At 42.3% G+C, this 12,768-nt stretch overlaps 1 protein-coding gene across 2 annotated transcripts in view; it reads left to right on the plus strand.

Annotated features, from left to right (window-relative positions):
* The window catches only part of Col6a6 (collagen type VI alpha 6 chain), a 147,551-nt gene that overhangs the window by 109,832 nt on the left and 24,951 nt on the right, over positions 1-12,768 (plus strand). Inside the window, exons 29-33 of one of the 2 annotated variants that reach the window (XM_074059391.1) lie at positions 7,177-7,239; positions 8,320-8,355; positions 8,471-8,507; positions 9,599-9,610; positions 12,184-12,677. In XM_074059391.1, the coding sequence (XP_073915492.1) occupies positions 7,177-7,239; positions 8,320-8,355; positions 8,471-8,507; positions 9,599-9,610; positions 12,184-12,677 (642 nt within the window). Of the gene's footprint in view, positions 1-7,176; positions 7,240-8,319; positions 8,356-8,470; positions 10,153-12,183; positions 12,678-12,768 lie in introns of those variants that run through there. The other variant, XM_074059390.1, reaches the window with a different exon arrangement.

Raw genomic sequence — 12,768 nt, forward strand, 5'->3', positions numbered from 1 at the left:
CATCCCTCAATGGAATCAAGAAAGCAAGGAACTGTTTTGCTTAGTGAACAGGTCACCTGCCCTGGCTGCTGAGGTAGCCTTCTTATAGTTGGAAATAAAAAGGTTTTAAAGGAATCCTTGTGATCCCAGCCAGGTTTTGGTGTTAGTCATGGTGTGTCTTCGTGGTAGGTTTAATGTAAGCCAACATCCACCTCCATCTTGACTTGGCTACTAAGGTTTTGTTAACTTGTTTTAAATAAGGTGAATGCTGAAAGGTCCCCTCCTCCTTGAGCTTGAACAGGTATTTCTTGAGTTTTGTAAGTTTCTGTTAATTATGTATATGTCTGTGCCTTTATTATTGCACATTACTATGTGAATGTCATTATCATAATTTTATAGAGGGGTTTAAACATTGTCTAGGAGCTAACATTTGGGTCATTCAGAAGAAACATGATCTCCATTTGTCTCATAGGCTTTGGCTTCCTTGTTTTTCAGTAGATTAAGAATGGATTTCGTGGCTAAGCACAGTGGCTTACACCTATAATACAAGTCACTGGGGAGGTGGAGATGAGGAGGATTGCAGTTTGAGGTCACCCCAGGCAAAAAAAAAGTTAGAACTGCGCCCCCAGCTGAACAAACAAGCTGGTGTGGTGGTGCATGCCTGTGATCCCAGATTCTCTACAGGACTGTGGCCCAAAGCTGGCAATGGGCAAAAAGTGAGATCCCATCTGAAATATCACTAAAGCAGAAAGGGGCTGGAGGTGTGGCTCAAGTGGTAGAGCACCTGCCTAGCAAGCTTGAGGTCCTGAGTTCAAACCCCAGTACCACAAAAACACGAATATCTTGCATTTGGTGATTCTTTGTATGTCATAGACTTGTATACATGAAATGACATACAATGAAAAAGACAATCTTCTGGATTTTTTTTTTTTTTTGGCAGCACTGGGGTTTGAACTCGAGGCCTCACACATGCTAGGCAAATGTTCTACCACTTGAGCCGCTCCATCAGCCCTGAAAAAGATAATCTTGAGACATCTTAAAGTCTTTCTCTTTTCTTCAGAACAGCACCAATCAGAACAGATCTTAAGATCATGTCATTCAGCAAGAATGAAAAGTAGTCTTATCCTATATTTATACCGAGGTGGTTTTCCAGTTTCTTCTTCATGTTTAACTCTACTCTGATCTATAACAAGAGTTTTATGTGTGTTTGAGTATTTACGTAGGTTTTGGGATACAAAATAAGGCAACCACTCCTCCCCTCCTTTGTCCTCCCAAGGGGACTGCTTCTCAGCTCTCATTCTTTTCCTCGTACGTGTTTTTGGATGGCTTGCCTTTATCTTCCTGCTCTCAAAACCCCCGATCCAGACTGATATAATTAGAAAAATATTGGAAAAGATGTTCAAATTAATCCAGATGTCATCTGCATTTAAATATCTCTGGATCATTTCCCTGGATGTATTAATGAAGTAGTTTGACCTTGAACATCAGAAGCATGCTAACAAGGTCAGCTGTTTGTTGGTTGGGCACATTAATCATTTTTTAAAAAGCAATCAACTGACAGGAAACTTAGAAACATTCTCCCTTGGTCTTTAGAAATACTTGGATCGCTTTCTGGCTCTCCATCTTTGTAACTTGTTCAGTTCACCTAGCCTATCTGCTTTTCCCACTTTTACGTGAGTATTTCTGGATTCCAAGTTGAAGTTTGGACCTTGAAGATTTCCAGGTTTTCCCCTGAGAGCAGGTGATTCTGTGGAAGGATTTTGGTTAACTTTTGCTTTTAATTCTGAGCACCTTCTCAGTTCTCTTAGAATATTTATATTCCTAACTTAAGTTCTCCAAATTTTGTCCTCAGAATAGAGGAGAATCATCAAAATAATTAATAAACACTTCTTAGAACTGATACAAATGGACCTAGGACCCAGGAAAACAGATACAAATGGACTATACAGCAAGAGAAAGCCATGAAATATCAAAACACTGGGAACTAAGAAATGATTTGAATTCCAGAGAGAACATGTTGCTTGCATTAAAAAAGCAAATCAGGAACCCGAATGTGCCTTTTAAAACCATCAACTTTGCACGTAGTTTAAAGTGAGTTCCTTAACCATGCACTGTGGACATCTTGGGTTGAATAATCCTTTGTGACTCATACCCGTAATCCCAGCTGCTAGGAGGAAGAGCTCCAGAGGACCCAGCCTGAGCAAAAAAGTTCACAAGACCCCATCTCAACAAATAAACTGGGCATGGTATCATGTGTCTGTGATCCCAGTTATGCTGGAGGCCTAGGTAGGAGTCCTGAGGTCCTAGGCCAGTCCTGCAAAAAAAGCAAGACCCTATCTAAAAAATAACTTAAAGCAAAAAGGACTGGGGCTATGGGTCATGTGGCAGAGCACCTGCCTAGCAAGCACAAGGCCCTGAGTTCAAACCCCAGTACCACCAAAAAAAAAAAAAAAAAGAGGTTGAAATGAGCTGAATAGAGTTGAAGTGTATTTTCTTATCTGTAAAGTAAGGAAAGCTATTCCTAGAGGTGGAGTAAAGAGTAAATGATGCCAACCAAGTATGTCTTCAGACATACTTGAATTGGGATTTTCTCCAATTGAACACTGGTTTAAAGAATCAACTAGCTTTACAAGTTTTGTTATTTTTAGTGGCATTTCATATAGATTTTTTAAAAATGGCAATACCAGGCTAGGATGTCACTCAGTGGTAGGAAGCTTGACTAGCCTGTGCAAGGTCCTGGGTTCAGTCCATAGCTAAAAGAAAATGAAATAAAACCAAAAAAATAAAAAGTGTCAGTCTTTCATTTCCTCCTCTCTGGTTACATCAGCGTTTACTTCTGATTATTTTGGAATTGACAAAATATGCTCCTACTTTTTGATTTTTATGAACTGACTTCCTACTGCAAAAGTTGCTGGGTCCCCTTTCTTTTTTTTTTTATATTCAATATTTTTAAACCTAATTTATTTCAACATGACTTATCATATTCTTAAAGTATTATAAAAATGTACATAATATACCAAGATAAAAGATTTTTATATATTGATATCTAGTATAAAATTTTTAGTTTTTTTTTCTTTTATTATTCATATGTGCATACAAGGCTTCGGTCATTTCTCCCCCCTGCCCCCACCCCCTCCCTTACCACCCACTCTGTCCCCTCCCTCTCCCCCCCACCCCCTCAATACCCAGCAGAAACTATTTTGCCCTTATCTCTAATTTTGTTGTAGAGAGAGTATAAGCAATAACAGGAAGGAACAAGGGGTTTTGCTGGTTGAGATAAGGATAGCTATACAGGGTATTGACTCACATTGATTTCCTGTGCGTGGGTGTTACCTTCTAGGTTAATTCTTTTTGATCTCACCTTTTCTCTAGTTCCTGGTCCCCTTTTCCTATTGGCCTCAGTTGCTTTTAAGGTATCTGCTTTAGTTTCTCTGCGTTGAGGGCAACAAATGCTAGCTAATTTTTTTAAGTGTCTTACCTATCCTCACCCCTCCCTTCTGTGCTCTCGCTTTTATCATGTGCTCAAAGTCCAGTCCCCTTGTTGTGTTTGCCCTTGATCTAATGTCCACATATGAAGGAGAACATACGATTTTTGGTCTTTTGGGCCAGGCTAACCTCACTCAGAATGATGTTCTCCAATTCTATCCATTTACCAGCGAATGATAACATTTTGTTCTTCTTCATGGCTGCATAAAATTCCATTGTGTATAGATACCACATTTTCTTAATCCATTTGTCGGTGGTGGGGCATCTTGGCTGTTTCCATCACTTGGCTATTGTGAATAGTGCCGCAATAAACATGGGTGTGCAGGTGCCTCTGGAGTAACCTGTGTCACAGTCTTTTGGGTAAATCCCCAAGAGTGGTATTGCTGGATCAAATGGTAGATCAATGTCTAGCTTTTTAAGTAGCCTCCAAATTTTTTTCCAGAGTGGTTGTACTAGTTTACATTCCCACCAGCAGTGTAAGAGAGCTCCTTTTTCCCCCGCATCCTCGCCAACACCTGTTGTTGGTGGTGTTGCTGATGATGGCTATTCTAACAGGGGTGAGGTGGAATCTTAGTGTGGTTTTAATTTGCATTTCCTTTATTGCTAGGGATGGTGAGCATTTTTTCATGTGTTGTTTGGCCATTTGAATTTCTTCTTTTGAGAAAGTTCTGTTTAGTTCACTTGCCCATTTCTTTATTGGTTCATTAGTTTTGGGAGAATTTAGTTTTTTAAGTTCCCTATATATTCTGGTTATCAGTCCTTTGTCTGATGTATAGTTGGCAAATATTTTCTCCCACTCTGTGGGTGTTCTCTTCAGTTTAAGAGACCATTTCTTTTGCTGAACAGAAGCTTTTTAGCTTTATGAGGTCCCATTTATCTATGCTATCTCTTAGTTGCTGTGCTGCTGATGGGTCCCCTTTCTTGATTTGCCACTTACCTCAATCCTTCTGAAGACGTTCAGATGCAGCCAGGACTTTGCCAGGCTTCATCCTGACCCCGAGCCTTGGACCTGAGCAGGCTGTTCCCACTTAGTTGGTGCCAACTTCAGCCCTTCGCCTTGGTCTCGGGGCACCCCCGACCTGTCTTCTGTTGCATTTCTGCTTCTCACTCCCATTCCCAGAATCCTCCTGGATGTTTCATGGCAAGCTCCTCCAGTAGCTAGCTAATGAGAAACCTATCTTTTGACACAGACATGTCTGAAAATGACTTCCTACCTCCTGCAGATGGGGTCAGGTATCTTGGCTAGCGTACAGTCATAGGTTGGCATCACTTCCTCAGAATTTTGGATGGTTGCTTGGTCCCTAGTGTTCTGATTATTTTGTGGCATATCCTGGTGTGTGGGCCATGTTTATCTGTCTTCTTGGGGATTAGCTAGGTCCTGTGAGCACAGAAGTCTATGCCTTTTGGTTCTAAGAAGTGTTTATTATTTTGATGACTTCTTCCTGTTTGTTCTGTGTTTTTGAAATGCCTATTGCTGAGTATATTAAGATAGCCCTTTAAGTTGCTCTTCTCCTTTGTCCACCTCTTGGATATTTTTTCTCTGCATTCTGAGAGTGACTTGACTTTATTTTAATGTCTCTCATACTTTAACTTTCTCCAGCTTGTTCCTAGTCTCTGATTGTTCCTTTCTATAGCATACTGGTCTGTTTTGTACCTGAAGCATCTTGTCTTAGCTCTCTGAGGATATTAGTATTTTTAAGTCTTCTTGCTCAGAAAAAAGGTTTGTTTTTTTTTTTGCTGTTTTGATCTGTATTTTTCATATGTCTCAGGAAGAGACATATTTGAGAATTGAGGACAAAAGATTGCTTGTAAGCCCTGAGGCGATGACTGGGGTTTGTGGAATGCAAATTTCACTGGACAGTGACCTGGTCAAGCTCTTTATTTACAAACCTCTGACATGGGAGCTGTTAGATTTTTCTTCTTTAGCCAGGTCTGGGTGGCAGCTTTCTGGAAGCCATGTTGAAAAGCCATGTGGAGAGCTGGGATCTCTTGTCTGCTGTTGTCTTTTCACTCAGTCTCCCCTTTCAGCATGGCACCCAGCACCACTGGCCCCCGGCTCTGCCTGGAGACTCACCTCAACTCTACCTTGCTTTATTGCTCCTGTGGGACAAGGGACATCACCCAACTGTTGGCAATAGATAGGAGATTTGGGGATCCCTCAAATGATTTTCAGCTAAGCCTCCCTACTTGCCTTGTACCTTTCCTTATGCTTCTGGGAGTTCCTGGTGCGATCAAAGCCTGCATCTCTTGGGAATGTGAGATGTCAAGCACGCTGTTTTTTTTAGCTTTCCCTTCTGCTGGCCTAGGGCTCTGCCTTCTCAGGCTCCCAAGTCATCTAATGTTTACGTGACTGCTTTCAGCCTCCAAATCCTGTGGCTGTCCTCATCTTCCTCTGCCTCCTTATTACTGTTGCTTTTACCTTTTAAGACTCTCATTTTCTTGCTGAGTGCAGTTGCTCACACTTGTAATCCCAGCTACTTGGGAGGTAGAAAAAAGAGGCTGTTGATTCAGGCCAGCCAAGACAAAAGTGCAAGACCCTACTTGACAAACAAAAAGGGCTGGGGGCACAAGGCTCACGTGGTAGAGCACTTGCCTAGCAAGCATGAGGCCCTGAGTTCAAACCCCAGCACCTCTACAAAAAGAAAGAAAACCTATTATTTTAGTAAAATATTGGAAAAGAACAAAAGTAACTGAATACAGAATGCATGTATTCAGTCTACCATTTTGTTCCTCAGAGGTTGACCTATGCAACCTGCTCAGATATCATTGGAACAACCGCAGCACATCAGTGGTCGACTCTCCCATTGGCAGTGCCCTTACACAAAGGTGGATTTTCAGACCAGTTCATTTTTTATTACTGTAAAGGCAAATCCTATGGCACATTGAAAAACAGTTTATTACCCCATTTTAAAACCTTAAGTCCTATCTTTTTCTGTGATAAACTGTATGTCTGAGTACACAGAAAAAGTTTGGACACACAGCAAACAGATATCAACTGTGGATTAATTATTGCTGGTATCCCCTTTTCATCACAAATGTTTTCAGCCAACTGTTAAGTGTTTCTGTTGTCACTTTAGCATGGGTTACATGTAGTTTTGTTTCATCATATTTTTATTTGTTGTTGTTTTTTAGGCTAATCAACCTTTCTGATATTTAGAAGAAATTTTCTCCTTTGACCTAACAATTCTAGTCTTCATAATCTTAATCTGATAATCATAATTGTACAGATAATTTTAGACCAGCATTGTTTAATTGCAATAACAAACTTAAACAACTTGTAATGGAATACTATGTGGCCACAAAAAGTGATTTTTGAAAAGAATGTTTAGTATCATGAACACATTCAGAGATATATATATATATATATATATATATATATATATATATATATATATATATATATAGTTAGTTAGCTTTTAAAAAGTGTGCAAAAAAGTGTGATCCAAGTAGTAAAAACAAAAGAATATGTACCTTAATACTAAATGAATAAGAAAAATAACCAAAATGTTTTTAGGATTATTTGGAGAAGAAGGAATTGTTGAGTTTTTTTTCTCCTCTTTCTGTTTTTTATTATGATCTCTGTTTTCTAAAATGAAAGTAAAAATTTTCCCTTTTACCCTCGAAATTTAGATATTTTAAATTTAAATAATAAAATACACATGTACATACAGGTATAAATATGATTTTAAAATAAATAACTTTTTCTTTGAGATTTCTGCTGGACTTGCAGGAGCACAGGGATCCCCTGGGGAGCCAGGACCTCCTGGGCGCAAGGTAAAAAGTTAATGCATGGGGTGCTGGTGGAGTGGCTCTAGTCGTAGAGCACCTTCCTCACAAGCACGAGGCCCTGAGTTCAAACCCCCGTGCTACTGAAAAAAACACTTTTAAGTAAATGCATGAAATCTTCCTTTTTTTAATGTATGCATGCCTTCTGCCTCCGGTTCTTGGCCACTGTTGTCACTTTTTCACACACTCTGAGAAGAGAGGAAAGGGTGCCAACTAAATGTGTCTCCTGGAAGGTGGAGGGTGGAGATTGGGAATCTGAGTGTAAGACTGAGATCCTCAGTCATCACCGAGTTCTGTTTCTGCAATCATCTTCCCTCATTCAGTGAGGGGTAAGGACAGAAGTGGAATTAATAAATAGTGAGTAGGAGCCAAGTCACCTTCCTGGAACCAGTTCTTTGCTGTGGGAGGCTCCCTCCCATTTGTCTTTGGGTCTCTCTTTGAGAGTAGCCAGGTTCTTCCTGTTCCAAAGATGGAACTAAACATAAGAAATCCGAACTCCTTTGTTCTTTCTGTCCCCAGCCTAGACAGATATAGATAGCAAGAGAGAGTCAAAAATGATAGACTCATTTTTGGAAGACAGCTGGGGTGGCCTTTCCAGGTATTTGATTGAAGTGTGGTCCCTTTGTCATCCAACCCACAGTGGGAATGGACTGGGGTTCAAGTCTGACTGCTGCTCAGACGGGGATGAAGAACCCCAACACCCCACCACAGGAGGGGCAGCGTGGCACGGATGGAGCAGCAGTGGCCTTTAGATCTGCTCAGGGCTCTGCTTGCCAGAATCAAGTTGACAGCTCTGTCCTTAGGTTCTGGACAACCGTGTGGTCCAGGGATGGCACCTGGGGAAGGTGGTGCTAGAAGATGGGGTGCATCAGGCTAGCTGCTTAGCGTGTTCCCCTGGGCACAAAACTCTAAGTCGTGGGCATCCTGCCTGGCCCCTTGGTTCTCTCTAATTTAATAGGAATAAAATCTTTTAAAGCAGTCACTTCCTCCAGGCAACATCAGTGTGTGTCTTGGCTCCCAATGCATGTGCAAAGCCCTAAAACAGTTTTTGCTTGTCTCCCTCCCTAGGGTGTGAAAGGGGCCAGAGGACTGACTTCATTTTCCGTACGTATCTCCTGATGCCAACAGTGCCGTGACCTCTCTGAGACACTGAATTATCATAAGCTTTGTGACCTAGGGCTCTGTGGCTAATTCTCTGTGTCTTGTTTTTGAATTGCAGACTTGTGACCTCATTCAGTATGTGCGGGATCACAGCCGTAAGTACCCTGCTTAAAATGCTTGCCCAGTGGTCAGCTCTTCTAGAAGGGGTGCAGAGAAAGCTGTGACAATTGAACGACCAATTTCTTAAAATGAGAGATGTCACTGGATACATTTGGAGTCCACATGGACTGTGACATTAACTCTCAGGCTGCCTAGGGGCCTTACTGGAACCTGTTTGAGCACAGAGCAGTAATATATCTCGTGCTTTGAACCTGGGGAAAATGGAGATTTGAGGTCAGGACTTTCCTACCGGTGATATCAATCAGGGGTAGTCGCCCCAAACTTTATGTAGCTGATAGGTTTGAATTCACTGGCCTGAAGAGGCAACCATACTAACAGGGTGTCCTTATGGGTGGGAGTCCTGACTGCCTCCTTGGGTTTATTACTCCTTTTCTGGAGAGATCAATTTGATTACTTTTATTTGGACTGATTGGTTTGCTTATAAAACTCATAATGCTTATTCTGCCAGTATTTTTTTTCCTCTCTCAAAGTTTTAAAAGGCATTTTGAGTTTGCAGATGCTATTTGGAATTAAAGACCTTTAAAACAGCCTCTTCTACTATTGTAATTTTGCAGTATACTAGTTTATTAATATTGTATTTCTATGTCATCATATTGACTGTTCCTTTACGCATGTATAATTCTTCCCAAATAAGCACTATGACTCAAAGGAAGAATCTACAGTTCTCTCAAGGCACTTGGGGGGTGACAAGGTGACATATTTGGCTACTGTTCTGGAAGACACAGACTTTTAAAAGCTTTGAAAGCAGTGTTGTAGTGGAATGGACCCGTGATGGGCTCAAAACAGAACAGTATCCTTTCTATAGGATCACGGTCCCTCCCAGGCAGAGCTGCTCTGTCCCAGGCTGCTGATTTATGGCCTACGGTCCCACTTCTTCTCCCATCCTAATTCCTGTAGGAGGGACAGTGCTCTTATCAGGATGCTGGCTTTGTCACCAACCCAATATGTCACCTTGATTTTTGATTCACTACAGCAGTAGGCAGGGCTGCTGTGATTTTCCTTCACAATGCAGAACACTAGTCACCTACCAAACAGTAACCCAGTCTCTTTTGTTCTTCTTCCCCAGCTGGTGGACATGGTGAGTAATGTTTTCTTATGGCATGTTTTACTCAAGTTCCAAAATGTGGAAAGATAAGCTTAAGCAGTGCATGGCTACCAAGTGAGAGAAATTTTACCCTGGCTTTCTTAGTGGTCTGAAACTAGCAGGGGAGGCTGGTCTCCAGAAATGCACTCAGCCTCAACTGAGCCTCACAGCTCTTTCTCAAAATCAAGACCTTTTTATTATTAATAATAGTTTAATGACTAACATCCTTAGTCACTTTGTTAGTTTTTTTGTAATAATATTTCTTCTCTCTTCTTCCCTCTCTCACCCACTCTCTCCCCCTTCCTCCCTGCCTATCTCCATCTTTACCTCCCTCTTCACCTCCCTCCTTCCCCACTTCCCTTCTTCCCCACCTCCCTTTTCCCACCTCCCTTTTCCTTCCTCTTTCTCCCATTATTTCTCCTCTTTCCCCTTCTCCCTCTTCCTTGCTCCTCTCCCTCCTCTTCCCCCTTCCTCTCCATCTCTTTCCCTCCCTGCCTCTCTCTCATTCTTCCTCTGTTTTATCCTTGCTCTAGTTCAGTGTTTAAGATCTGTGATGAATAAACAGGAATGGTCAGACAGCAAGCAATCCGAATGTGCAGTTCAGATAATGCTGACTCCTATGTAGGTCATGCTTGCTGTTAATTACCAACTTGGCTTAACACCTTCCAGCGCTAATTGTCAAGGATTTGACTTTTTTGTTTCTTTTCAAGTATTTTGCAAATGCTTCTTGCATGATGTTTTGTCTAAACTCTCACCATCTGAAACACATTTACACCCTTATCATTTTTATATAAACCCTGTCCTCTGATTGCCTATGTGTTCATTCAACATCTATTGAAAGTCTACTACCTGCCGGTCTCTGTAAAGGCACTGGGGACACAGAGTAGACTAACAGACAAGATTCCTGTCCTTAGAAACTTCTAGTCTCATGGAGGATCTAAATATTAAATCAACAATGAAAGAGTTCAGTGCTGTGAAGGAGGAAAAGCGTAGGCCGCCCCTACACAGGATGACCTGGAAGGGAGATGTATGGGGACAGGAGTTCTTTGAGGCAGTGAACTTGGAGTGTGGCTGAAGGAACCACAGTTTTGCAAGAGTCGGGTGAGGCAGGGGGAACTCCAAGTACAAGGCCATAAAACAAGAGAGACCTAGCTAGGCATTTCCTAGGAACTGACAGCGCCCTGTGTCCCTGAGGGGGTGATAAGAGAAACCCACCCAAGGAAAACACATCCCCGGGGTCGTCTTACCAACCTATATCCCCAAACTTGGTATCTGACATGTCATTCAAGCTTTGGTCTTCCTGGGCCTGTTGCCAAGAACTGCTCTTCTTCAGCTTTTTTCAATCATTCAACATTTACCACACATCTGTACAGGACAGGGACTTATCCTGGAAGGTCAACAGAGGCACCGTCCCTCTCTGTCCATCAGAAATGAGAGGGAGAGACATGGACTACATGACTGAGTATAGGTGGCCAACTGTGATAAATACAGGGTATTGGGATTCAAATGAATGAATTGCCACCTGAATAAGGACACAAGAACCCATTAGCATCCAATAAGCAGAATTCAAGATTTCTCTATGTAAAGTTTCTATCACTCTAATAATAAATATCAAATAGGCCTTAAATATTCTAGGGCACCTTTATTAACTTGGATTTTACCTGTTAAAAATTTATTGGTTAAAGCTTCATGTTCTTCCTCACAATGGGAGACTCTAATAACAATGATGACCGGTATCTGCTATGTGCCAGGCGCTGAGTTCTTTACCCGTGTTGGCTCATTTAGATCTCATGACAGGCCTGTGACAGTATGACTCACTTTTTACATAAAAGAAACTAAGAGCAGGGCGCCAGAGGCTCATGCCTGTAATCCTAGCTACTTAGGAGGCTGAGATCAGAGAGGATCGAAGTTCGAGGTCAGCCCAGGCAAGTAGTTTGCAAGACCCCCTTGCTTAGCAAGCACAAGGCCCTGAGTTCAAACTCGAGTACCACCAAAACAAAACAAAACTACTGCAGACCACTAAGGATAGCAATCTGGACTGGCCACATAGCTCATATTTGGGTCTGTTCTGAAGCCCTAAGCTTGTTTCTTCTTTTCTTTCTCTCTCACTCTCTTCCCCATCCTCCAGGTCTGCTGTCTTCCAGCTTTTCTGCAAGTATCTAAGGAGCTCCCATAGCTGTTCCTTTTTAATTTAAATTTTTTCACATTAAATTTTAAAAAGTAGGTTTTAGCTTGGCTGAAGTCATAGCCACAAAACACGGTGCCTTTGACTCCATCTTTGTAGTTCTGTGCTGTTTGGAGGGACTTTGGTAATTAATTCACAAATGTCCTAACAAGTCCCACCGAACCCCACACTTTTTTTTTTTTATGTGGGGCTCAAAAGAGCAGACTTTGTAGAATAGTGTTTTTCATTATTCAAGATTTAAATGCTGAATGTTTTATATTTTACTATCTAAGCGATCATTTAATGTTTAAATATTTGGATGGCTAACATTTAAAGTTACTTTGCTTTCTCGCTCTTTTTTAAGTAAGCATGCTTGCAATAAGAGGATGCCGCTGTCTTTTAGGGAAACCTGAATGCCCGGTGCATCCAACTGAGCTGGTGTTTGCCTTGGACCAGTCCCGGGATGTCACCGAGCAGGAATTTGAGCGGATGAAGGGGATGGTGGCCTCCCTGGTGAGGGATGTCAGAGTTCGGGAGAGCAGCTGCCCCGTGGGCGCCCGCGTGGCCATCCTGGCCTATGACACCCACGCCCGGCACCTGGTGCGCTTCTCAGACGCCTACAAGAAGGACCAGCTTCTGCGGGAAATCGAGGCTCTTCCTTACCAGAGGTCCCCCGACGGCAGGGAGCTGGGCAAAGCCATGAGGTTCATCTCCAGGAACGTCTTCAAGCGGACGCTGCCCGGCGCACACACCAGGAGAATCGCCACCTTTTTCAGCAGTGGTCAGTCAAGTGATGCCCAGGCCATCGCCACGGCCACCATGGAGTTCAGTGCCCTTGACATTGTTCCCGTCGTGGTGGCTTTCAGCAACGTGCCCTCCGTGAAGCGGGCCTTTGCGGTAAGAAGGCCAAGTCCTATGCTCTGCAATTCTTAGTCATTTTGCCTGTGTTCAGACGCCTCGCAGAAAGTATGGAACTGGATTTCCATGA

Source organism: Castor canadensis, chromosome 17, assembly GCF_047511655.1.
Source record: "Castor canadensis chromosome 17, mCasCan1.hap1v2, whole genome shotgun sequence".
NCBI classification, from domain to species: Eukaryota; Metazoa; Chordata; class Mammalia; order Rodentia; family Castoridae; genus Castor; species Castor canadensis.